The 27,530-nt window shown below is 38.6% G+C and overlaps 1 protein-coding gene across 2 annotated transcripts in view; it reads right to left on the bottom strand.

The window, feature by feature from the left end:
• CACNA2D3 (calcium voltage-gated channel auxiliary subunit alpha2delta 3) overlaps positions 1-27,530 on the bottom strand; it is a 913,362-nt gene that overhangs the window by 644,600 nt on the left and 241,232 nt on the right. For both annotated transcript variants that reach the window (XM_053599985.1, XM_053599984.1), the window contains exon 4: positions 11,601-11,660. In XM_053599985.1, the coding sequence (XP_053455960.1) occupies positions 11,601-11,660 (60 nt within the window). The remainder of the gene's footprint in view (positions 1-11,600; positions 11,661-27,530) is intronic.

A 27,530-nucleotide genomic window follows, 5' to 3' on the forward strand; every position in this document is an offset into this window, starting at 1 on the left:
TTTTTTTTTAAGGAAGACAGAGTCTCACTCTGTCACCCAGGCTGGAGTACAGAGGCCCGATCATATCTAGTTGGACATTTAATGTTATTTTTGAAGAAGTGTTTAATCAAGTCTGTTGCACATTTTTACTTGGATTTTATGTTTTCTTGCTATTGAGTTATATGAGTACTTTATACGTTTTAGCTATTAATCCCTCACATAATATATGGTTTGCAAATACTTGCCCCAATCTGTAGGTTACCTTTTCATTTTGTTGATTGTTTCCTTTGCTGTGCAAAAGGTTTTTTGGTTTGATGTTAGTCCCATTTATTTATTTTTACTTTTGTAGCCTAAGTTTTTAATGTGATATCCAAGAAATTATTCCCAAGACCAATGCTAAGGGGCTTTCCCCCTATGTTTTCCTCCAGGGGTTTTATAGTTTCAGGTTTTATTTTTAGGTTCTTTAACTAACTTGAGTTAATTTTTGTGTATGGTTTAAGAGAAGGGTCCCATGTCATCCTGAAGAGACTGTCCTTCGCCCATTGTGTCTTTCTGGTGCCCTTGTCAAAACTTAGTTGACCACATAAGTTTGGATTTATTTCTGAGGTTCCACTGGTCTATGTCTCTGTTTTATGCAACTGACATAGTGTTTTGATTATTCAAGTTTATAATGTTAAAGCAGGAAGTAATGCCTCCAACTTTGCTGTCTTTTTCCTCAGAAGTGCTTTTGGCTTTTTTGTGGTTCCATATTAATTTTAAGATTGTTTTTTCTGTTTCTGTGATTGGGATTCTTATAGGGATAGCCCTGAATCTATTTCTTTGGCTAGTAGGGACATTTTTAAAAATGTTAATTCTTCTAATACATGAGTAATAAATACTGATTTGTGTTCTATTCAATTTCTTTAATCAGTGTTTTATAGTAGTCCGTGTACAAGTCTTTACTTCCTTGGTTAAATTTATTCCAAAATATTTCATTTTATTTTTGATGCTACTGTAAATGATATTGTTTTGTTGATTTTTTTCCAGATCTGTCATTATTCTTGCACAGAAATGCAATGGATTGTATATCCTGCAACCTTACAATATTCACTTAATAAAATACAATAGGTTGTTGGTGGAGCCTATGGGGTTTTCTATACATGAGATCCTGTCATCTGCAAAAAGATAATTTTCCTTTTTCCATTCCAATTTGAATGCCTTTCATTTTTTTTCCTCTTTAATTGCTCTTGATACCCTTTCCAGTACTATGTTGAATAGAAGTCACAAGAGAGGGCATCACTGCCTCCTATCAGATACTAGAAGAAAAGTTTCCAGTTTCTCTTCATTTATTATGTTAGCTGTGTGTTTTTCCCAAATGATATCAAGATGATGCTGGCCTTGTAAAATGTGTTAGAAGTACCCCTTCAGCACTATTTTTTGGATGAGATTAAGAACCATTGTACTAATTTGTCTTTGAAATTTTGGTAGAATTGGGTTGTAAGACCATCTGGTCTTGGGCTTTTCTTTATTGGGAGGTTTTTAATTATTAGTATCATCGCTTCACTTATTGCTAATTTAGGGTATTTAGACTTTCTGTTTCTTCCTATTTCAATTGTGGCAGTTTGTATTTTACTAAGAAGTTATCCATTTTTTCTAGGTTATCAAATTTGTTGGCATATAATTGTTCACAATAACCTCTTGGCATCCTCTTTGTTTCTGAGGCATCTGGTAGATCATTTACATATTTGAATCTTCTCTTTACTTTCCAGTCTAGCTAAGGGTTTGTTGATTTTGTTTATGTTTTCCAAGGGCCAACTCAACTTGATTCATTTTTTCCCATGATTTTATTATTCCCTATATTTGGGGTCCCCAACTCCCATGCCAGTCAGTAACCTGTTAGGAACAGGGCTGCATAGCAGGAGGTGAGTGACAGGCAAAAAGAGTTTCATCTATATTTAAAGATTTTCCCCCATTGCTCACATCACCACTTGAGCTTTACCTCCTATCAGATCAATAGCAGCATTAGATTCTCATGAGAGTGTTAACCTTACTGTAAACTGTGCGTGTGAGAGATCTAGCTATAGGGAGGGATCTAGGGATCTAGTCTAGTTTGTAGACTGCACACTTCTTTGCTCCTTATGAGAATCTAATGCCCCAAAAATGTCTTCCACGAAGCCAGTTGCTGGTGCCAAAAAAGTTGGGGACCACAACCCTATTTGATTTACTTCTGATCTGATTTTTACGTTTCCTTCCTTTGCCAACTTTGGATTTACTTTGTTCATCTTCTTCTAATTCTTTGAGACATAATGTTTGGCCATTTGGGGGGGGATCTTTCTTATTATTTGAATGTAGCCATCTGTTGCTTAAACTTCCCTCGTAGAAATGCTTTTGCTGACGGAGGGAGGGGGGTGGGGCCTTGGTGTGTGTCACACTTTATAGGGGCAAGACATGATTGCAAGAGGGACTTTACCTAACAATTGCAATCAGTGTAACCTGGCTTATCGTACCCTCAATGAATCCCCAACAATAAAAAAAAGAAATGCTTTTGCTGCATCTCATAGGTTTTGGTGTGTAGTATTTTCATTGTCATTTGTCTGAAGATATTTTTTAATTTCCCTTTTGACTTATTTGATCCATTGGTTGTTCAGGAGCATGCGGTTTAATTTTCACATATTTGTCAATTTTCCAAAATTCCTATTAATTGATTTCTAGTTTTATATCATTATGGTCAGACACAATACTTGATATGATTTCAATCTTCTTAAGTTTGTTAAAACTTGTTTTGTGGCCTACCATGTAGTGTACCCCAGAGAATTCCCCACGTGCACTACAGAAGAATGTTAATTCTGCTGCTGCTGGACAGAAAGTTCTCTATACCTATATTAGGCCCCATTTTTTTCCCAAAGTACAATTCAATTCCAGTATTTTCTTATTAATTTTCTGTCTGGTGGGTCTCCCCATTGTTGAAAGAGGAGTATTACAGTCCCCTACTATTATTGTATTGCTATCTATTTCTCCCTTTATATCCATTAACATTTAATTTATTTAGGTGCGCCAATGTTGAGTGCATATACATAATTGATATGTCTTCTTGATGAATTGAGCCCTTTATCATTAAATAATGACTTTCTTTGTCTGTTGTGACAATTTCTTCCTTGAAGTCTATTTTATCTAATATTTACAGCCACTCCTATTTTGTTTTGTTTCGTTTATTACTATTTCCATGGAATATCTTCTTTCAACACTTCACTTTTTGGGTGTGTATATGTATGTGTGTATATACGTATCTACACACACATACATATACACACCTTAACTAGTAAATTTTATACTTCCATACGCTGTCATTTAGTAATTAGCATCCTTTCATTTTCACTTGAAGAACTCCCTTAAGCATTTCTTATAAGGCAAGTCTAGTAGGGGCTGGATTCCCTCAACTTTTTCTTACTTAGGAAATACCTTACTTCTCCTTTATTTCTAAAAACAGCTTTGCTGGATAAGGTTTTCTTTTCTGACAGGGTTTTTTTTTTTTTTTCTTTAGCACTTCAAATACTTCATCTCATTCTCTCCAGGCTTACAAAATTTCTGCTGAGAAATCTACTGATAACCTAATTGGAATTTCCCTTATATATAACTTTATACTTTTCTCTTGTTGCTTTTAAAATTCTCTTTTTCCTTTTAATGGTTTGATTAAAATGTACCTCAGAGAGGACTACTTTGGGTTAGATCTATTCAGAGACTAGCTTCATGAATCTGAATGTCCATATCTCTTTCAATAATTGGGAAGTTTTCAGCAATTATTTCATAAAAAAAGCTTTCTGCTACTACCTTTATTTCTTACTGTTCTGCTAACTCCCATAATGTGAATGTCTATTCACTTAAAGTTGTCCCATAAGGCCTGTAGGCTGTGTTCACTTTTAATTTTTTTTATTTCTTTTTTAAAAATTTGTTTCTTCCAGTTAATTTCAAAAGATCACTCTTCAAGTTCAGATATTCTTCTGCTTTATTTAGTCTGCTATTAAACCTCTCTATTGTATTTTTTATTTTCATCATTTAAGTCTTCAAGTCTAAAACTTGTTTGGTTCTTTTTCATGATATCTATCTCTGTTGAAGTTTTTTTTATCACATTGTGAATTGCTTTTCTGATTTTGTTAAATTATCTATCTGTATTCTGTTTTATCTTATCGAGTTTCCTGAAGATCATTTTTAAAATTCCTTTTTGGAAAATTAATAAATTTTCTTTTCATGGGGAGGGGAGAATTCTTGTGTTCCTCTTGTGTTGTCATGTTTACTTGTTTTTTCATGTTTCTTATGTCTTTGTGTTGATATCTGCACATCTAGTGAATAATCAACTCTTCCAAACTTTATAGAGAGACTTTCACTTGCAGATGGGTCTACTGGGTAGGGAAAAGTGTGATGGCTCGGTTTCTAGGAGATGTATTTGTATAGCCTCTGTGCAGCTTCTTCAGCTGTGATCAATGTTAGTGATGATAGTGGGTCCCTCAGTGGCATAGGCTATAGGAGTTTGTGGCAGTGGCAGCAGTAGCAAAGGTTGTTAGGGTCAAGGTGGCAAAGGCTTTTGGTGCCTGCATGTTCTCATTTTCCACAAAATGGAGAGCCTTAGGAGGAGGAGATCCCTCTTAATGTTGGACCTGACACAGCCCACAAATAGGTGCAATGGTGCTGGGTCCCAAGGTACCAGTGCTCTTAAGCAGTCAGGAATCAGTATTTCTGGGCTCAGGCTCTCACGAACCTATGGTGGCACCTGGGTTTTAAAGTACAGATTCACTTTCCAAGGCTAGGCATAAAGCTTGGACATGGGAAGATAGATTGTAGCTGTGGCTCTAATATTAGGAGACAGGGTATAGCATTTGGCCCAGCTCAAGGGAAGAAGGGGTGCTCTGAAGGTTTTGGCCTAGGGAGCAGGGTACAACTAGAATGTGTGAATCAAAGCCAGTAGTGCACAGTGGCAACTCAGGCCCTGGGGGATAAGTCACCACTATGTATGTCATACCCCATAGTGGCTGAGCTAAAGTGATACATCAACTCCTGGGGAAACTGAGACTTGGCCCAGCTGAGCAGTCACACCACCTAGGGTGCCACTATGTACCTGGACCCTGAGATGGTGGGACATGACAATGTCTTCAACTCTGTGAGGCCAGGTGCAAGCAGCAGCAACAGCAAGGACTCCAGCATGGTGAAGCACAGCTGTTGTCACAAGGCAGTAGCACTGCACTCACTCTGCTCCCCAGGGAGGGGTGTCTTAGATTATAATGGGCTAGTCCATGTCCAGGAAAGCAAGGTACCATGTCAAATTGGCCCTAGGACGTGTGATTGATCTGCACAGCCAAGACTCTATTTCCTCAGGAGCTGACACACCACTTCAGTTCAGCCACTGTCAGGTCTGACTATTCTGGGCCAGCAACTTCAGCTCACACTCTAATAGGCAGGGCACACCGGCAATGGCATGGAGTAGAGGGCCCAGCAGTTTGGCCTTATGGGGTAGGGGTAGCAGCAGCTCAGGTCCAGGACGGTGGGCCACCAGGAGAGGGTGGTTCAGCAGAACACAGCCACGGACTATGAAGGGTTGTCATGTCTACTCAGCCTAGAGCACAGTACACTCCAGCAAGGGGCTCTAATTCCAAGCCATGAGCACAGGGGCTGGGCCTAGTGCTAGCTCCTTCTCTATGGGGAGTGCAGCCCTGTGGGCTCCAGACAGTCCCACTGCTGAGCTTAGTGCCTGCGAGGACTGCAGAAGTCCCCAGTGGTCAGCACTGCAGGTGTCCCCAGCAGTGATGGGGGCTGCTGAGGTCCCCTTGCTTACCTTCCTCCCTGCATCCTGCCCACAGAGAGAAGGAGGTGTTGAAGGCATCCCAACTGGGGGATGGGCAGAGAAGAGGTGTCTCCTTCTGCTCTCTATGTGATCATCCTGGGTTTCTGGGCTCTACAGGTCTCTGCCACTCCTCTGATGAGCTCTGGTACTCTCTTTTAGTTATTTTCACCAAAACAGAGATGTTTATTCATTGTTTCAGTGCTCTTTGGTGAGTTTCTAGCAGGTATCTTACTAATGTCACTCTCCCATTGTCCTTGCTAATCTTTTCCTGGAAAGGCTTCCTTTGCCCAGTGGATGGTGTTAGAAGTTAGGACTGAATTCTGTAGCTCTTTGGTTGCTCCATTCCCCTTTTCTGGGTCTCCTTCAACATAGGACCCCAATGCCACAGGCAAGAGGGTAGAGTAAGCTGTTCTAGGAAGTATCAGAAGTCATCCTATCTCAGAGATTTCTCATAAACAGTCTTTGTATCCCTTTCCACTCCAGACCCCCCCCTGCACCCCTCCCCTTCCCCCCCCCCCGCCAAAATCCCAACTGTGAAATCAGGTCACCATGTCTGAGACGTAGCTCTTGCAGCTTGGTGATTACTAGAAAGGGACATTCAGAGTACTATATTGTACTCTCTCCAAGTTGCTTTTCTCTTTCATACTTGTTATCACTCTGAATGTCACTGAGCTTTTTCCCCCCCTATTACTTACAAAACAACAAAGAAAAAGAATTATAAAAAACTCTGTAATGGAAAAAGCTTCTGCAGGATACACAATTCAAAACCACTTTTTTTTTCACTATGTACCCGCTCTGTGCAATTGACACTTATTTGAGACAGCTTTCAAAGAAAATATGTTTGTGGTTCAAAGATAAGCAGGTTTTTAGTAAACTGTCAAAAGGACTTTTTTCCTTCTCCTTCACTACCAGTGGAAAAACCCAAAAAGAAAGAGTAAGTGGGGGGGGGAGGCCTTCTGTCTGAGTTATGCCAGATGATATAAAGACCTAGTTTTCTGGGAATTCATCGATGTCTAGGTAGTCTAGGCTAGGGGCTCCTACTCTCCCACCCCCAAAGTAGAGTTTTGCTGTCAAGATAATGAGGGTGAAACGCTAAAATAATCACATGTGGAAATTAAAACGTAGGGTGTTTTTTGAAAGCTCTGTTTTCATTATAACTATCAATTTTTTGATGAAAGCTTATTTTAATTCACAGTATAAAATAAAAAACAGGTAGATGCCATTTAACAAGGTCTTTTTCATCAATTATGACAATAATTTCCCCAAAGGAAATATCAGGGAATAGAAAACTAAATAAAGAGAAGCCTATAGGCCACCACCAAGGAGGACAAGCCAAAGGGCTGAACTGACCCCAACATCCACAGAAAGGTATCCGGCCAAGAAGACCAGCCAGATGTGGTTTCTGTAGAGGACTCTGCGTTTGGTTTGTTCACAGGCACTACCCTTTCAGAGGCTGCATTTTGTCTCTTGCCCAGGTAGAATGTTTGCTATGAACGATCTAATGCCACATGTAAGGACTTCAGTAGGAACTGCAGATGTCAAGGTCTTAAGACCATGGGGGGAAAGTCAAACCTCTGGAGCGACTGTGGCAGAAATTTAAATGGAAAATAAAATCCTGATAATAAAGGGAGCATAACTTTCTTTTTTTAACTCTCGATGATTCTACCAATCTAAAACAAAGTCTTCAGTTTTAAAACACATCAATGTTGCAAAGTCTCCAATCTAATGTGGGAGAAGGGGCAGATCTGTCATCTCTTTTTTTGTTTGGGGAACAAAGAAGCTAAAACCAACATAATTCAAAACTAGACAGTTTAGGAAATTTTGCAAAAATACCAACCCACCTTTCTTTCTGTAGGAAAATAACAGACTTCCCCTTTGCTCTTCCTGAACTGACAGGGCAGGGTCCTCCTCAGCATTATTTCACAATGAGCAAATGGTAGTCTGAAATTTTTTTGATAAAAATAATTCTCTGGCAGGGGTTGCTGGGAGGTCAGTGGAACCCAGATTAACAATTGATCAACTCTAATTGACCATTATAGCAATAAACTTAGAGCCAGTACACAGACCTGCTACATAAGTAATAGCGACTGGATTGATACTCGAGCTAACGGAGTTGCATTTAATAGCATCAAAGCTTCAGCAGCTTCAAAACCTTTATCTAAGCCGAGATGAATTCTTCAGTGCACATCTATTTCATCAAAGGCCTCTCTTTTACAGGTTTCCACCAAGTGCATGTGCTTTCTTCTGACTCAGAGGAGAATTCACTAAAGTCTGAGGTCTGGATAGTGAATATTGTAATAATTGCCCAATAATTATTCAGTGCAGATTATTTCAATACCTATCCTTATGTTTATAACCACAATGGTACCCTCTGATATTTTTCTTGTACACATACAGAACACGTGACTGGAAAGGAAAAAGTGAACTCCCTTTCTTTGTTCCCAAGAAGATTAAAGATTTTCTCGGTGCCTCCTTTTCTCAAGTGAGATGCCAATGCTGCAGCCACATTTATAACACCACCTTTGACAAGGGAGATCACTTGTGCGACACCAGAATTTTGTTGTAAAGTTTCACTAATAGGAAATCAGAACACTCAGGGAAGATAACAAGAGCTCCAATGGATAAAAAGAGTAGCTCTCCAATAACTGAACTAAACCATGGAACATGTCTCCTCTGCTGAAGGACAAATAATCCCCTAAAGCAGCGGTTCTCAACCTGTGGGTCGTGACCCGTTTGTAACAATGAAAATACATCCTGCATATCAGATATCTACGTTACGATTCATAAAAGTAGCAAAATTACAATTATAAAGTAGCAACAAAAAATAATTTTGGGGGGTCACCACAACATGAGGAACTATATTAAAGGGTCATGGCATTAGGAGGCATTAGGAAGGTTAAGAATCACTGCCCTAAAGTCATCTTTTGCCATGCTCCAGCCCACTTATCCTTAGTAAAGAACTGATTTCAGAGGTAAATTGACTATGTGAGCCCCAAATACCAGATTTTATAAAAACAATCTTGACTCCAATAATGTTTGTCACTCTCCTGAAAACGCATTCCCTCCTATTGGATGAATGAATCCAAATGTTTGGACCAGAAAAAAATCAAAGAATACAGGTATTCTTTAACATATTCACCTTAAAGTGATCAAAATTAGGGAATCCAAAATCAATACACATGCACTTATTATTATCTAATGCACAGTCCATATCAAAACCTTTTTGTCTGGTTCAGGATCCAGTTTAGGACCACACATTGCATTTGGTTGTCACGTGTCCTTAATCTCTTTTAATTTGACCAATATCTCTTGTCCTTTCCTGATTTTGACTTTTTTGGAAAGGAGTCCAGTCAGTTGGTACAATGTTCCTCAACCTAGATCTGTCTGATGTTTTATCATTATCAGACTCAGGTTTTACATTTTGGGCAAGAATTCTACATAAGTGGCCTTGTATTTTTCTAGGCCATCACAGCTGGAGGCACTTTGATGTCACTTTGTCTCATTAGTGGTGATATTAATTTTGATTACCTATTTAAGGTGGTGTCTGCCAGGTTTCTCCACAGTAAAGTTGCTGTTTTCTCCTTTGTAATTAATAAGTGGGCAGTTACTTTGACACTGTTCCTTATCAAACTTTTACCTACTAGTTTTAGCATCCATTAAAGATTTCTGCCTGAATCAATTATTACCGTAATACTCTAGCTCCATCATTCTTCTATATGTACTAGTTGGCATTCTACTATAAGAGATTTCCTTCCTCATTTAGTTATCTATTTATCCACCTGTCCATTTATTAATGATCAGCATAGACTCATGGATTCTGATTTTATTCATTGTCATAATCTAACCTGAGTTTCTAATGTTTACAACTAGAAAATTCCTGAAGAGGCTTTAGGAACTCCTGAGAAGAGTGAGACAGTTTTCCCCTTGGCAATGTATTGAAGTGATTCAATCTTTATACTCATGAAGGTGCTTCCTGATGCTTCCATTAATCCCATCCATCCCACTCTAGGAAGCTCTAACGCTTTGAAGACCAGGCTTAATGAAGACAAATGGTCCCTAGATCTTGCTGGAGTCATCCTGTGGGTACGGCTATAGGAAGGCAAGGTTCTTCTCGCTGTATTCAAGATTTTTCATGCTACCCTCTGTCCCTTCTCTTACAACTCTGCTTAATGAGCTGGTCCAGCTTCCGTTCCTCTCCCAATGTAATCAACCATCCCCAGCACTTCTCCACTTCACCCTGGAACTTCTTACACTTGGCTACAATTCCAACTCTACTTCAGACCTTGGGTATTGCGCCTGAAAACAACCCCAACATGGTAGGCTTGATATTTACTATTTGCCCCTCCATACCCATTCTTCAATCTTCTCCACCCAGCTGAATAACTCAGGAAGTTGAACTACATCAACTATACCTATAGTCAGATCAACCAGTGATGGGTACCTTCAAGAAATAAGAGAGCAAAAGTCCCCACTTGCCAGCTACCATGGGTGGCTACCCTCCTCTACCAAATACCCTTTCCATATCTATTTTTTCTGGGCTCTAGAAACCACGTCCTTCCCTTGTTTCTTCAGATCAGAAGTAGGGCTATCTCTAGGGTATACTACTATTGCTTATTGGTTTCTCTTAACCCAGGCCACACATTGATAAATAGTTCCTTTATTGATCTTCCCTCAATTATCCCATTTGAGTGTGCATTCTTTTGCCAACAAGGCAAAAAATACAGATGAGAGTGATGATAAGAGCATATCAACAGGAGGGAGACACAGCCAAAGGCTGTCTTTGGTATGGCCATCTTTTCTGTGCTTACAGATTTACATCTGCCTTTATCTTTTCCATAGAAATGAAAACTTAAGAAAGTAAACACTATTTCCTGATTGTGACCACATGCCACTATAAGAGATACATTTTGGTGAAGTGCAGACTTAAAAGTTAAGATTTGCTCTTTCTGTTTTTGTAGCAATGAAAAAGCCAGCAAACTCAAATTGACAATTAAAAATATTGTTTTTTAATTTCAGGAGAGACCTAAAGGAACCTCCAAGCATTATTCAACTCACTTGTTGCCTTTTACTATGTTTTTTATATACATCAATATCAAAATCCTTCTCAACCAGACATAGGTGTACCATGATCAGATACAACTTCTACTACAAGAAATTTATTAAACAGATGTCTCAATCTCAAATCTATGAATGATTTGATTTTTAAATATAATTAACAGTCAATTCAAGGTTAGATGCAGCACAATGTTACTTTCAGTCACTTACATTTCTCCCCCCCACCCCCCAGACAAAGTCACACTGTAGCCCTGCATGGAGTGCCCTCTGGGCATCGTACCTCACAGCAACCTCAAACTCCTGAGAGTAAGCAATCCTCTTGCTTCAGCCTCCCAGGTAGCTGGGACAGGCGAGCACCATTATGCCCTGCTAGTATTTCTATTTTTAGTAGAGACAGGGGTCTCACTCTTGGTCAGGCTGTTCCCCAACTCCTGAATTCAAGCAATCCATCTGCCTCAGCTTCCCAGAGTGCTAGGATTACAGGCACGAACCCCCATGTCAGGCCAGTCACTTGCATTCCAAAATGCAACCAGCAAAGTGAGATTTGAATATGTGCAATATTCTGCCATCTTATCAATGTACCACTGATAGCTCTGGAGATTATTGTCATTGGTAGAAAGTGGTTGAGGATTGCTACCCTGACCTATCAAGAAATAGGCACATTTATTCTGACTCTGTACCATTCTCCACAATGTTTTTCTCTCCCAACCGCTAAAAATTGGCAATCCCTGTATGCCAAATTATAATCGGTTACCTGCAAGTCTGCATCAAATTCATGTTTCAGGTGTGCCTCTTCTGCAGCTTCCACAAGACGCTGAAAAAGACAGAAGACAACATCAAGGATCAAAATTGTGGCCTGGACCGCATTTCTACAAGGTGAAAAGACTGAAGTTTCTCCATTGTCCAAAAATGACAGATTATATCATGATCTAGGCATTCTGACCTGATACATGAAACTGAAAATAATCGCTTTAGGGTAAAAATCTAGGTTTTTGCCTTCATCATTCAACCATATTTCTTCCAATAAACATTCGTTTTTATGTATCTATAAATGCTCAAATGCATCTATTGTCGTAACAGTTCAGACACTGGCCCTTAAGGTCCACTGCAAATCTAAAACCTACCTTGAATAGGTCACTCCTTAGGTGGTATAGAGGGTCCTTGATCAAGATTTATCTAATTGAATTTAGCCCAACTCTTAAGCGGACTTTGTTCCCCACTGGTTTAGAAAAGAGTACTTACTTTAATTTCCTCAATCATTCAAGGCCAATTATTTGTACACCCAGCTATAATATGTAATTATTGGGTAATAGTTATTTGCATTATCTGGTCCAATACCATTTTGTTAATCTGCAACCCAATAAAGCAATCATTGACATTAAATAAATATGCAGGACCCACAAGAACACAATTCTTGTTATTACTGTTAGTCAACTACGAAATCAACAAATTCATATTCTTGTGAAAACAGTTTTATGACATCTTCATTTAGACTTTTAGTTAACTATCGAAATCATTTTTACTTTAAATTTGCTAGCAGTGAAATATTTCCCATCATAAAAAAACATAGGCTAGGAGATATTGAAGAAAACTCTTCACTTGGTGAAATAATAGTTGACTGAAATATATCAAACTAAAAGTAAAACCTTTATATCCAAAAAAATTTCTATTTTTGCTGTGTTTACTCTCTTTTCTAATTTGATTTATTAAACCATAACTGTGTACATTTAGGGGATATAAAGTGATGATTTCATATAAAATGTGGAATGCTTAAATCAAACTGATTAACATAACCATCATCTTACTTATTTGTTGTGGTAAGACATTTATAATTTACTCCTAGTTGTTTTGAAATGTACCCTTGCATTGTGTACATTAGGCGAGATCCCAGAAAAATGCCCTCTCTCCTCCCTCCACTCGTTGTCCCTTCTCCCATCCTTTCTCCCGCCTCTCCCCTCCTTTCTGGACTATATTTGCATTTTATCATTCATATGATGTGTAAGTGTTTATGTATTGGTTTAATAATAGTATTGAGTACACTGGATACATTTTCCCCATTCTTGAGATACTTTTTTATTATGTTCCAGCTCCATCCAGGAAAACATAAAAGATGTAAAGTCTCCATCTTTTTTATGGCTGCATAGTATTCCATGGTATACATACACCACAATTTATTAATCCATTCATGGGTTGATGGGCATTTGGGCTGCTTCCATGACTTGGCAATTATGAATTGGGCTGCAATAAACATTCTGGTGCAAATGTCTTAGCTGTACAATGATTTTTGTTTATCTGGGTAAATACCTAGTAATGGAATTGCGGGATTAAATAATAGGTTAACTTTAAGTTCCTTGAGAATTACCTTTCTAAAAGGAAAGAATACTTTCCAAAAAGGCTGTATTAGTTTGCAATCCCACTAGCCATGTAGAAATGTTCCCTTCTCTCCACACCCATGCCAACATCTGCAGTTTGGGGATTTTGTGATGTGGGCTAATCTTTCTGGAGTTAGGTGGTATCTCAAAGTGGTTTTGCATTTCTCTGATGATTAACAATGATGAGCATTTTTTCATGTATTTATTGGCCATTCACCTATCATCTTCAGAGAAGTTTCTGTTCAAGTCTCTTGCCCACAAAGAAATGGGGTTGTTTGTTCTTTCTTATTGATTAATTTGAGTTCTCTGCAGATTCTAGTGATCAAACTTTTGTCAGAATCATAACCTGCAGAACTCTTCTCCCATTCTGAAGGCTGTCTGTTTTACTTGTAGTGCCCTTAGTTGTCAGAAGCATTTTAACTTGATCAGTTCCCAGTAATATATTTTTGGTGTTGCTTCAATTGCCAGAGGGGTCCTTCTTGTAAAATATTTTCCCAGGCCAATATCTTTAAGCATTTTCCTTGTAACTCTCTTCTAGTATTTTTATAGTTTCATGTCTTAAATTTAAATCTTTTATCCAGTGAGTATTGATTTTTGTTAGTGGTGAGAGGTGTGGGTCCAGTTTCAGTCTTCTATATGTTGCTAGCCAGTTCTCTCAGCACCATTAGTTAAATAGGGATTCTTTTCCCTAATGCATGTTTTTGTTAGTCTTATCAAAGATCAAATGATGATATGTGGATGGGTTCATCTCAAGATTCTCTATTCTATTCCGTATTTCTACATGTCTATTTTTGTGCCAGTACCATGCTGTTTTGATCACTATAGATTTGTAGTATAATCTGAAGTCTGGTAACGTGATACCTCCAGATTTGTTTTTATTTCTAAGTAATGTATTGGCTATTCAGAGTTTTTTTTCTGATTCCATATAAAACAAAGTACTATTTTTTCAAGTTCTTTAAAGAATGACATTGGTGCTTTGATAAGGATTGCATTAATTTTGTAAATTCATTTGGGTAGTATGGACATTTTACCAATGCTGATTCTTCCCAGCCATGAGCATGGTTTGTTTTTCCTATTGTTAACATCTTCTGCTTTTTCTTTTCTCAGGGTTTCACAATCTTTATAGAGATAATTCACATCCTTTGTTAGATAGATTTCCAGGTATTTCATCTTCTTTGGCACTACTATAAAAGAATAGAGTCCTTGACTATATTTTCAGCTTGACTATTGTTGGTAGATATAAAAGCTACTGATTTCTAAGTATTGATTTTGTACCTGGAGACACTGCTATATTCCTTGATCACTTCTAAGAGCATTATAGTTGAGTCCCTGGAGTTTTCCAGGTATAAGATCATGTCATTCAATTGGTGAAGAGTGAGAGTTGGACTTCCTCTGACCCCATTTGAATACCTTTGATCTCCTTCTCTGCCCTGAACGTGATGGCTAGCACTTCCAGTACTATGTTGAATAATAGTGATGACAGTGGATATCCTTGTCTAGTTCCAAATCTGAGTGGAAATGTTTTCAGTTTTACTCCATTCAATATGATATTGGCTATGGGTTTGCTGTAGATGGCCTCTATCAATTTAAGAAATGTCCCATCTAAGCCTATTTTCTTACATGTTCTAATCATGAAAGGATGCTACATATTATTAAAAGCCTTTTCTGCATCAACTGGTAGAATCACACGGTCTTTGTTTTTTATTTTATTTATATGATCTATTATATTTCTAGATTTATGTATGTTGAACCAACCTTATAACCCTGGGATAAAACCAACTTGATCTTGATCATGGTGTATAATTTTTTTGATGTGTCATTGTATTCAGTTTGCTAGGATCTTATTGAATATTTTTGCATCAATATTCATTAATGATACTGGTCTATAGTTTTCTTTCTTTGTTGAGTTCTTTCCTGGTTTGGAGATCAAGGTGATATTCGTTTCATAGAATGTGTTGGGAAGGGATTTCTTCTTTTTCTGTTTTGGAAAACATTATGTAATATAGGTACTAGTTCCTCTTTGAAAGTTTGGTAGAACTCTGATGTGAAACCATCTGGTCCCGGACTTTTCTTTTTGGGGGAGATTTTGTATAGTTGATGCTATTTCAGTGCTTGATATAGGTCTATTCAAAATTTCTAATTCTTTCTGCTGTGTTTATTCTTATAGCCTATGTTGTCTTTAATTTTTTTTCTTAACATAACACAGGCCTCAATTTAATAGGATATGTTTAGGAAAATAATGACATCAGTATTAGTCCTCAAATTATCATAAATTGACCAATGTCTTGTGAATAATGATTAAATTGGATGTGGAAATGAAGAAACTGAAATGTATTTGGATAACCTTAAGTATCAGCACAGCATACTAAAGTCCCCTTTCTCCAGAAGACATACAAAGGAAGAGACAGGTCAGCCCAAGACAGTGCTACCCACAGACAGGAATCCAGAAGAGAAGGAAATCTGGTTTTACACACTTCCTTCAGTTAGACAGGAAGTTTGGAAGGGCTCTTAAGCTAGAAGACTTGGTCCTAATTCCAACTCAGATGCTAACTCACTGCAGTTGTGAGACCTTAGCATGTCCCTTACTATCTCTGGGCCTCAGTTTCCTCACCTAAACACTTGAAGAGGTCATTCTAGAGTCACGGTTTTCAAAGTACAGTCCGTCATCAGAAGCATCAGTTTCACCTGGAAACTTGTGGCAATGCAAGCTCTCAGGCCCATCCCAGTCCTACTGAATCCAAAGCTGGAGGTGGGAGGCTGTTTTAACAGGCCTGCCAGGTAATGTCACTAACTTTGAGAAATGACGGCTAAAAATGGCTTTCATCCTATTTCCTACCCCACCCTTGATGCCTGATAAATACAGTCCACCAACCCTCTAAGGCAGTGAGATAAAAAAGGTTGAAAACTGCTCTAAAATTTCTCAACTCTTATCTTTAAAAATCTGTGTACCTATGTACTTCACTTCCTTACATAAGACAGTTATAAAATGGAGGGAATGAGAAACAAAAAAGAAGAAAAATAAGAAGAGATACAGTCTACAGAGATTGGGTAGCTTGGCCTGAGCTTTCACTGGATCATGATATTCTCAGAATCATCGTAGTCAATGAAACTTGTAGGACTCCTGCAGTCACATGGTCAATTTGCAAATGTACTGATGTGGATCTTCACGAATGAGTGACAGGTAGTGATATAAAAAAAAAACTATGCATTTCTGAGAGCTTATTCTCTTTATCTTTGTAATAGATTTACAATTTCTATTCATGACTCACGAAGTCAGCTACATTTTGAACTTTATAGAATATACATAAATATTATGTATGTCTGAATATTTACATTATTAAAACCAGTCATGTATTCTAAAAATATATTTACTTAAACACACAAAAGTTATTTTTTAATGGTGTCTAAGCACTGAGAATCTAAAGAAAAAATATCAATAAAATGTTCAAATGATCATAAAAACAAAACTTCATAATGACTAAGACAGATAATATTAATAAAAGCAAAGAATTAGGAAGGAAAACAATAGGACCAATAAATAAGAGAACAAGATGAAAAATAATAGACAAGTCAAAATTATCATGAAAAAAGATCTCATGAAATGTATTTCACATACAACATACTTATTTATATCTGTGTATATGTACATATACATACAATCATACATACCATATAACATATTCCTATATTAATATAATGTAACATAAAGTGCATTTCAATTCCAAACACTGCCATGGGAAATACAGGGCACAAGAAGTTAACACACTGGAAACAATTCAATAATATTCTATTTACTACTAAGGTCACCCAGAGCATTGCATTCTGTGCTGAGCAAAGCGAGTACATGAGAGTTTGACCCTGCTGTCCAGTTTTTCTGTCCATTTTCAAGTTAAATTTGCCACATGCATTTTATTCATATGGAACTCTACACAGATTTACGTGTCATCCTCACTAACCTTCTCTGTATCATTCCAACCTTAGTATATGTGCTGCTGAGGCAAGTACTGCATGGCTTTGTTTTAACTTATTTCACATATTTCCTGTTTCCATGAAGATATTTTCCCATCTTTCTCACTACAAAGCTTTAGCAAATGTGACTCAAGAGAAGACAGTCAACCAGCCACCAACACACCATAGCTGTGTCAGGTGAAACCCTGCAACAGGGCTCTTTAAAGGGTACATGCTTCATGCAATCATTCAATGGGGGATCCCACCCTTCTCTGTGATGTCAACAGAATACAGGCCTACATTTTCTGGACAAGTTCAGAGAGTTCAAGGGACACTTTGCCATCCCTAGATTAGGGTGTTGTGCATAATAGTCAGTCATGACAAACAGCACATCCAGAACTATGCATCTTGTGGGAAGAACAAAGTATAGCTGACCTTTCCTTCTGAAGTACTCTCTTAAAGTATTTAGGTAGTTAGTTGTTTTAAGATAAGTGTAGAACAAAGTTAATTGAGGAAGAGAAAGGTAGATTTACAGAGTAGGAGCAGGATACGATACTGCAGAACAAGATATGATCTCCATAGATAGGGAATAGGCCTCCATTGCCAGGGCAAGTAGGCAAAGAGGCCAAGGTAAATGATTTAAAAGAAATATTATTTAAGAACAAAGCCATCTGCTATAAATTTACCTAAAACATCATCCTGATGACATAGGTTTCCACTGTTAATAAAATTAAAATGAATTGAATCATCATCTAACAAAATCAAGAAAATTTAACTTCAAATTCTGTTGCTTGCCACTAGAAAATAACAGCCTGTATTATCTTCTTCCTGAGCAAATATTATCATCTGAGTCAAATGCAATATGTTTTAAAAATAAGTTTGCAGGTGAGAAAAATCCATTAAATTTGCTAGTATTTTAGTTATTATACAAGGAACTGCCACAGAGCCTGGGGAAAATGGTTGTTCTCTTATATCTGTTAGAAAGGTAGTGTACTTTTAATAATATTAAGTTCATTTTCTCTTATATGAATTCTCTTTTTCAGTTGACAGATGGGATTATGGAATTTGAACGTCGTTTTTTAATTAAAACTGAACACTGGAAATAAAAATGGCTTTGAAGACTCTGGTCTTCAGAACTGAGATTCAAGGTAAGGGAAAATACCATTTTTTTCCCCACAGATCTTTCTCCCCGTTCCTTAATGCTGGAGCATTTCCTCCTTATTTAATAAAAATGATAGGCTACATCCTAGCCTACAAACAAAGCACCTATAAACTAAAAGACTGTAATTCATGAGTTGATGCACCTGCCATTGACTTTTTATATTTCAACATAACTCTTTCCTTTTAGTGAAATAAATACAAATAAGAGCTATCTTTATAAATAGGAAATGTTAGAAGCCATGGACCAGGACAGTATTTATAGCTGTGGTGAAGGCAAAGCTGCCAAGGGGAACAGAAGGGATATTAGAGCATTTCATTTAAAATCACATCTTATTTCTTGTTACAATGACCTCATGTATATCGGTACAGCACTACAGAATGCACAATGTCCCATTTCCTCCCTGCAACACTTAAATCAAGGCTAAGGTTAAAGATACGGTAGAGGTCAAACTTTCGATCATGGTCCAGAAGGGGGAAAATCGGACATCAAGTCAAAGTAAAAATTGGACCAGAAGAAGAAAATGATTTTTTTTGTTCTACTTGGGTCTCTCTCTCTCTCTCTCGCTCTTTTTTTTTTTTTTTTTTTTTTTTTTACTTTTTCAGTTCCTGGTCATTTGGCTTAACAAGGGAGAAACGACAGAAAGAAATGTGTAGCAAAAGATGGGAAAGGTAATGGAAAATGTGATTATACAACCTAAGTAACTTGCTACTGAACTCCCGCTGATTCTATCAGAATGAACAAATTGTGTACAAATGAAAAAAACATTCAATAAAAATCCCTAAAATGGGAGGGGAGAGGGACAATTATGGATGAAAATCCTTAAAGCAAAACAGAAATATATAAACCATATGGAATAGCTAAGCAAAAAATTATTTTTATTTCTCACATTAAAGCTAAAAAGCTTTGGCTTATAAATGCTGTTATAATGAGATGTTGGAATTTAACAAAGATTTTAAAACATAGTATATTTAATGGTTTTCATTTAATGTTTTGCAATATATTTAATAGTCATACTAGCATTTTTATTGACTTTTTTCTGGAATGAATGAGTAATTCTTTCTCAAATAAGGTTCAAGTTCAACTTGGGTGGGGGGATCTCTAAGCATAATCTATTTATGAGCTAGTTATTGAATTATCATTAATACCAGAGTTATAGATCACAAGTCTCTTCCTTCAAATCAACAAGAGCTCAATGTGTAGAAAAGCAACCAGGTGGAGTAATCCAGGAGGAGAAGAAATTACCGTGATCACCATACCCAGAATGGCATGATTCTATTTTTTCTTAACTTTTGTCCATCAGTGTATACCTGGGGCTAATGCTACCCTATCAATATGTTCCATGGCTGGTCTTGAACTTGAACTTGACATGTTTATGGTCTTCAGAAGTGAGAACAGAGGTCTGAGACCTAAGTCCTCCCCAGAGTCATAGATTTTGAACTTAATCCCAGGAATGAAATGAAAAATATCTACCCTCATTAAGAATACTTAGTGCATCAAAAGATGTTTCCAAAACAGAAGCAAAATGAGATTGGTTTGTTCCCAGGACTAACGTCAAACACTCCTCTCTTGTACCAAAGGTCAGAAACCATCCATTTAAGAACCATTACATTGGAAAAATTAAATAAGATGTTCAAGTTTACATTTTCCTTCCTTCTGGAGTTGAAATTCTTTCCCTTCTGTTCTCAAGAGAGAAGTTTTATCACTCTGTACCAGCATCGATTAATCTTCGCTGCTTTTGTAGCTAGAATACTTAGGTGACTATTTCCCAATGCTGGTACCACTTATGATCCATGAAACAACATGAGGTGGTTTACAGAAGGGTGAGGGACACACACAAGGAAAATAGATACTTCAATATGAAAAGATAATAGACAAAGAATGCTGTCAGCAGGCCCCAGAAGCTTCGCAGGAGAAATGACATTTAAGCTGATGTCTGAAGGACAACAGGAAGCATCCAGGAGAAAGCAAGCTACTGAAAGAATGTTTCAGCCAATAGGAACATTCTGCACAAAGTTCTGGAGTTCAAAAAAGCAAAATTGGTAAACAACAATTAAAAGAAATGTTCTGGAAACAGCTAGCGCTCAGAGACCTACCCAGAGGCCGTCTCTGTCCTGGAGGCCATCAGGCAGTGGATCAGAACACAGTGAACAACTGAAGAGATGGACACGTTTAGAGGAGAAGAAAGCCAAGACATCTCTCCTTCCCACCCTGCAATGCTGCAAGTGCAGTTAGACTCAGATCTGAGTGCTTAATAACATGCAGTAATCCTTATTGATACAAATGATTTTACTTTTCAATTACAATACAAAAGGCACATATAAATCACCTACTATCTAGATGATCGTTTCTTTAGAGAAAAACAGCTTTTAAGGAGCCTTCATTTCTTTGTTCCTGCAGAAGAAATAAGCTTTGTTGCACACGAATGAACATTTTGTATAAAATGACCTTCTGCCTGAAAGCTGCAAAAATTGCTTCTGCTTTAAAAATGGCAAACATTTCGAAGTGGATTATAAAAGCTAATCTATAAAATTTCTAGAAAAAGCAGGCAACAGAACAATAGAGCAAGCACATCTTTCTTCCCTTCCTTCACTCCTCCCTTTCCCATCTCCTGTGGATTGTGTAAAGCCAGCCCAGCCTTTTACAAGACAAAATAAGCCTGGCATTTATATCAGAAGACAGGATCACAATCAATAATAAATTATCTTTGTTTCCAAAGGAGATAGCTGTTATCAGTATGAGGCTGATTAAATTAATACCTGTTATTAATGTGGGTGGCCAATTTCCAAACTGAAGCCACCTCATTCTACAGTTAAGGTTGCATTTGCGAAAGTGCAACATTTGAAAAGCTGCTGAAGATGGAAACAGCCAAACTTTGCTCAAAGGGCTGCCCACGGGCCAAGGTAGCTCATCAGGAGGTAGGAAGAAGAGACAATAGTCTATTTTAGCCCAAGTAATTTTTTTAAATGACCCAGCATTTTAAGGAATGGTCTCTGCTTATGTAGCCTTTCTGAAAATGTTTTAGAGTTGATTATCAAAATCAAGGCTATTGAACCACAAAACTTAAAAGTTCTTTCAGGACCCTTCAGTTCTGAAGTGACTGAGCTATTTCTTTCTTTCTTTTTTTTTTTTTTTGTAGAGACAGAGTCTCACTTTACTGCCCTTGGTAGAGTGCCGTGGCGTCACACGGCTCACAGCAACCTCCAGCTCTTGGGCTTATGTGATTCTCTTGCCTCAGCCTCCCAAGCAGCTGAGACTACGGGTGCCCGCCACAATGCCCCGCTATTTTTTTGTTGCAGTTCAACAGGGGCTGGGTTTGAACCCACCACCCTCCGTATATGGGGCCGGCACCCTACTCACTGAGCCACAGGTACCATCTGAGGGAGCTATTTCTTTTGTGGGCAATATAACTATCTTTAACTGCCCCAGGGGATGGTCCGGGATGAGCAGGGCTTTGACATTAGACCATTTGAAAGATGAGCGTTTGTTTTCAAGAATGAAGGAAACTCTCCTGTAACCGAGGGCTCCTTTAACAGTGGTGAATCAATTTCTGTTCCAGCCCTTAATTATAACCTTCGAAGGTGCTGACTGGAATCCACAATAGCAGAGTATCGAAGATATTTGCCCAACTAGCCAAGGAAGACAGGAACATATGCCCTAGATAAGACAAGTCACAGCCAAAATAACAAGTGCTCCTGCTCGTGAGAAAGTCTGTCCCACAGAGCTTTTCCATTTCTGGCTGTAACATTATGTTCCTATCACCTCTGTTCAATGTAGTTTAACAAGTATTTGTTGAGAACCTACTAAGTTACCAGAATGCCACCTAGAACTGAGTGGACCCAATGACTTAGTCTGAGACCTCAAGAAGCTTTTAGTACATTTTGTTACAGGAGTCACAACCCATCTCAAACACCAAGGATGAGGATTTGAATCTAGATCTTCCAACTCACTAGCTGTTTGACTCTGGGCAAATCTTAACCTCCTCTGAGTCTCGCTTTTCCTATCTGATGAATGGAAATAATACCATCTTGGTCTGTACCTTAGTGTGTAAATTTGATGAGAATGTATACACAAAACATTTCCTACAGGATTCTACACAGTGTAAAATATTATCAAGATAGGGCAGGGGAAGAGATGAGATTCTTCAGCATAAAACAGCTTGACTGAACAAGGAAACTCACAGAGTCTGTGCCTCCCACAGTTGGCTCTCCTATGGGTAGAACTTGGAACAACTCCCCAAGTTCACAGTTACATGGAGGTTATGTGAAAGTTAATTTTGCTGCCAAGGAAAGGATGGCAAATCTTGTGTTCAGAAACACAAGGCTGTGCACCTGCTCCTTAAGGACTGGTTTTCAGAATTCACCACTCTCTTTTTCAGCTTCAGCAGTAAAATCTGTGCTCAGTGAGGCTGAAAATGGAATGAAGCAAAGGCCTTTATAGAAAGGTCTGACTGATGTCCTCAGAATGGCACAAACACTAGAAATTAAGCTGTTTGCCAAAGCAAGCTCCTTTGACAGATGGCACCTGTGAGACACTGGACGGGGCAGTGAGTGTAGCAAGCAGCTCCTGGCCCCCAGGCCCCAACCATGGGCAGGGAAGGAAAATTTCCTTTCTTCTTGAAAATGGAATCATGCAAAATAATTTCCATGTCCATTCATACTTCACCTGCTCAGGATAGATTTTTATATAAATTTGACACAGGGAAAAGCTGTTCCAATACCCTGTTGTTCCTCTTACCTTCCACCCATCCATCCAAATCTTTACAAGGCCACATCACTTTCGGAGAGAACCTATCACGTTGGTCCAGAGAGCAAGCTCTGGGGTTATAGAACCTGAATTTGAATCTTGACTCCAGCAACCTTATGACAGTATTCTAAGCCCAAGTTCTTGGCACATGGAAAATGTCCATTCATAGAAGCTCTTGTTATTGCTGCTGCTGATGGTCAACTATATGAGAAGTATGCCAGGAGCTCAGGCTATCAAGATGATGGCACATTCACACTTCACTTGGGAGAAGCAGCAAATAATTAGATGATGAAACAGAAGCTAGAATGGCGAGGGTGGGGAGGGTCCACACAAGATAACACCAGACAATGATTGAGTTTCATACCTCCTCTCCTACCTGCCAAGCTGTGCTTAGTGCTTCAGCCAATGAATCCGGTGAATCTTCACAACCACACTAAAAAGCGAAGCACAGATACCATCCAAATCTTCCACAAAGAGAAACCAAAAGGCAGGGAGGTTCCAGTGTTGTGAAACCTCTGCCATGGCAGGGAGCGCCATTGTGGGGGAACACTCATAAATGACTGTCCATAGAGTGAGTTAAACAATGAGTGAAAGTGGGCCAGCTACACAAAAGACGTGATGGGAAGGAGCAGCAAAGGTGGGAACCTCGTGTGTCTGTGGAGGTGCAGGTCTGGAACAGAGAGGAGGAGGAGGCAGGATGACAGCGGAGGGTGCAGAAAGGCAGCCCGGGGGTCAGCCCAGCAGGCTGAGGAGCTTTATGGCCTGTGCCCAGCAGGAGGTCTCCTTAAGCACAGGAGCCACATGATCAGAATTGAACTTTAATTAATCTTTAAACTTAATCTAGTAGCTAAGCTGTGAAAAATTATAAGGGGATAAATGTGAAACAAAGAAACTGAAGCAAAGAGAACACTTGCTTTAATGCCATTTATTCCAGAAACATCTCCATCCATTAGCAATCCCCATGGGCCTCCCTCTAAAACACATTTTGCCACTTTGTCATCCTCTCCCTGGTGACATCCCACATCAAAGCCATGACCATCTCTGCCCTGGACTCGCTCAGCCTCCCAACAGTTCTCAGATTTCCATTCAGTGCCCTCCGGTCATCCAGATGCCTCCTAAGAATCACCGTCCTGCCGTGGACAGCTGAGGCTGCTGCTGGGCCCCCTGTGAATGTGCAGCTTCCCTGACCCTTCCCCCTCTGCTAGTTCTTCCAACTATCAGGTGAGCCTTTATTTTCCTGCATTAAATCCCTGCATACTTGGAATACCTGAAGGGTTCTGTTTTCTGATCCGACCTGACTAGGCAGGACAGAGGGCACCCAGAGAAGAACCACTGGCGAGCACAGGTAGGGAGGAGCAGGGGCCATAGTGCAGAGAGCAGTAAAAGGGGGAGGAATGGAAGTTAGGGACAAAACATCCAGATTCCTACAGCACATAAATGAAAGACAGACAGAGAGAGAAGGAGGGAAAGTTGGGAGGGGAGGACAGACAGACACTAGGGCCACAGCAGGAAGGGAATGCAGGATGAAGGAGGCTTTAAGATGAAAATACGCTCATAACAGAGGCAGTAGTAAGAATTTCCCCACGAAGCTGCCTGAAGACCCAGCTCAGGGTAGCTCCAGCATCCTTCCCAGGGGTTAGAAAGCCACTGGGCCGAGGCTTTCAATTCACCAGGCCCTAATCTCAGACTTTCCCCATTATTTCCTAAAGAGATTCCAGGTATAACCACAGAGAGAACATGGCACTGGAAGGGGCAGTTGTTTAAAGTTATATCCTTTTCCTAAACCACACAGCCTACGGGGAATTAAATTTTTTTTACTGTATCCTTTTTTTCTTGGGAAGAGTCCATAAATATTATACAGGCATTCTCTGTTAAGAATCAGGCATTTGATAAATGTACATATTTACGATATTCTACCATTTTCAACTATGTCTATGTTTTGTCATTTTTATAACATAACAGAGGCCTTGAGAAAAATCCAAATGGTCTGGGTCACTCTGGACTCTTGAAGGACCCTGTATAATCGGATCAAGCTGGCTTTTACTTCTCTGAAGTCAACCGTATGCACTTATGTGTGAAGCTGATTTCAAATGACATAAAGAATGAATAATGAAAATAAGCCTGTTCCCATGACTTTCATCCCAGAGCCTTTTATACAAGTCTCTTGCTTCAATTAATACCACACTCATGACTTCAGGGTCCTCAGAAAAGCCTTCTTCCCCCAGTGCAGAAATAAAATCCTTAGGCCAAGACTCTGAACCTTGCCCATCAGCTTTAAGAAGATGACTGCTCCACCTAGAGTCATGGGACAGCAAGGGATCCAATGCTGGGGGCCTAGTAAGACATAAATGAACTTTAGAGTCTGTGGGGAGCTGGGTAAACCAAGGGGCTGGATTCCGAATGAAGTGTGTGTGTGTGTGTGTGTGTGTGTGTGTCCTAAACACACTTTTGGTTATTTTTCCATTCTAATTCTCACATATTCCTTTTGCATTCAAGAACTGACATTTTCACCCTCTGGAACCAGACTTAGCATTTTAAATTTCTGAGGATGAGAAGCTAGCTTAAGGATAAGCTGACTCTCCCTTTTTTAATGCCCAGGTAATGAACTGAAATTACATATAAAGTTTGAATTTTTATGGAAAGTTATTCATGTGCTTTACTCTCTCCTTTGTCAAGCCTTAATTATAACTTTATTTCCAAATGACAGAGAAATAAGCAGATGTATGAACACAGGCTAATAGCAAAAGATTTGAGGTTTTTTCGTTGTGTTTTTTTTTTTTTTTTTTTTGAGACAGTGTGTTGCTCTGTCACCCAGGCTGGAGTGCAGGGGCATGACCGTAACTCACTGCAGCCTTGAACTCCTGGGCTCAAGCGATCCTCCCACCTCATCCACCCAAAGTGCTGGGATTACAGGAGTGAGTCACCATGCCCAGCCAGGAATTTTGGAGGGTGGGACGGCTGTTTGTTTTTTTAAGAAAAGACAGAGCTAATGAAGAAGGACTAAATCTATTTTTACACAAGAGTGAGCTAAGACCCCAAACTCAAATTCTCCTGGATGTCTATGTGACACCTCATCAGCACACCATGCTTGCTCTTGACTTTCTTCATGCTGATCCTCCACACCCCACAATCTGGAGGCTAGTATCTTTCCTGTGTTCTTACATGACCAAACAAAACAGGGTCTTGCTTTCAACACGACTCTCCACTTCAACTTTCTGCCACCCACCCCCTCCTTTTACTGTGAAATAGAGACACAGAGATATAGTAAGTGTGGCCATACAAAAATGCCACTTTGTGAGTCAAAGGTAGTTGTATATCATCAATGCCACATAATTTAAGTTAATTCATATATTAGAACTTTGGTGGGTTTTTAATTTCTCTTTGACATTCCAAAGGAGTTGGATGGTTTTGAGCAGCAAATGCAAAGGCTCTGAATGCTGGCTGATAAAACCAAACGCAGGATTACAGGACTATACTTGAAACCCCTGGGCTAGATGATTATTTGGACTTTAGAAAGGTCAAATGATACCAATTTATTACAACTCATTCCCAGTGACATATGGAGCAGCACCCCATAATCAAATATTAATATTTCTGTAGTGAGTATATATTTAATTACAAAGAATAAATAAATATTATACATACCCACAGTTAAGTTTGGGCCAACTTCTTCTACCAAATGAGTTATGAAAAAACTTTCAATTTTTTAGTGCTTTCTTGAGGACAAAATTAGAGATATGGGAGTATGAACCTCCTGACACTTAAAAAAAATTAAGGTAATAGAAGTTTCTCAATTTTGTGTTTGAGGACCACAAAGTTTTCTCAACCCTTTGGCTCAGCTACTACTTAGTTTAATAAAACAGACACACACACACACACACGTGAGGATAGATCCATTAAGTGGCAATGGATCTTACTGATCTTTCTTAGGAGAAAGATTTTACTGGAGCAAAGAAAATTAGAAAGAGGACAATGCAAACAGAATATGATGTGCATCCATTGCCACATTATGGTGACACATGTACAACTTGCTAAATTTACAAAAATCATTGAACTGTACTTTTTAAATGGGTAAATTATAGTATATGTGAATTATACCTTTCATAAAGAAAAGAAAAAAAATGGGAGTTAGAAAAAATGGGAGAAACAGAAATGTTCATATACTGGTTTTCAGAGGTAGAAACTCATATCTAATGTGATCCTATTTTCTCATGGTAAAAGTGTTCCTACTAACACAAAATAGTATGGTTATTTTGGAAAGTTACTGGATACGTTAAACATAAGAGTTATCATATGACCCAATAATTCCATTCCTAGGTATATACCCAAAGAAAATGAAAACCGATGTCCACACAAAAACTTACACACGTGTCCACAGCAGTATCAATCATTATATCAAAAAGTAGAAATAACCTAACTGCTCACCAACTGATGAATGGATAAACATGTGATATATCCG

This window comes from Nycticebus coucang, chromosome 8, assembly GCF_027406575.1.
Source record: "Nycticebus coucang isolate mNycCou1 chromosome 8, mNycCou1.pri, whole genome shotgun sequence".
NCBI lineage: Eukaryota > Metazoa > Chordata > Mammalia > Primates > Lorisidae > Nycticebus > Nycticebus coucang.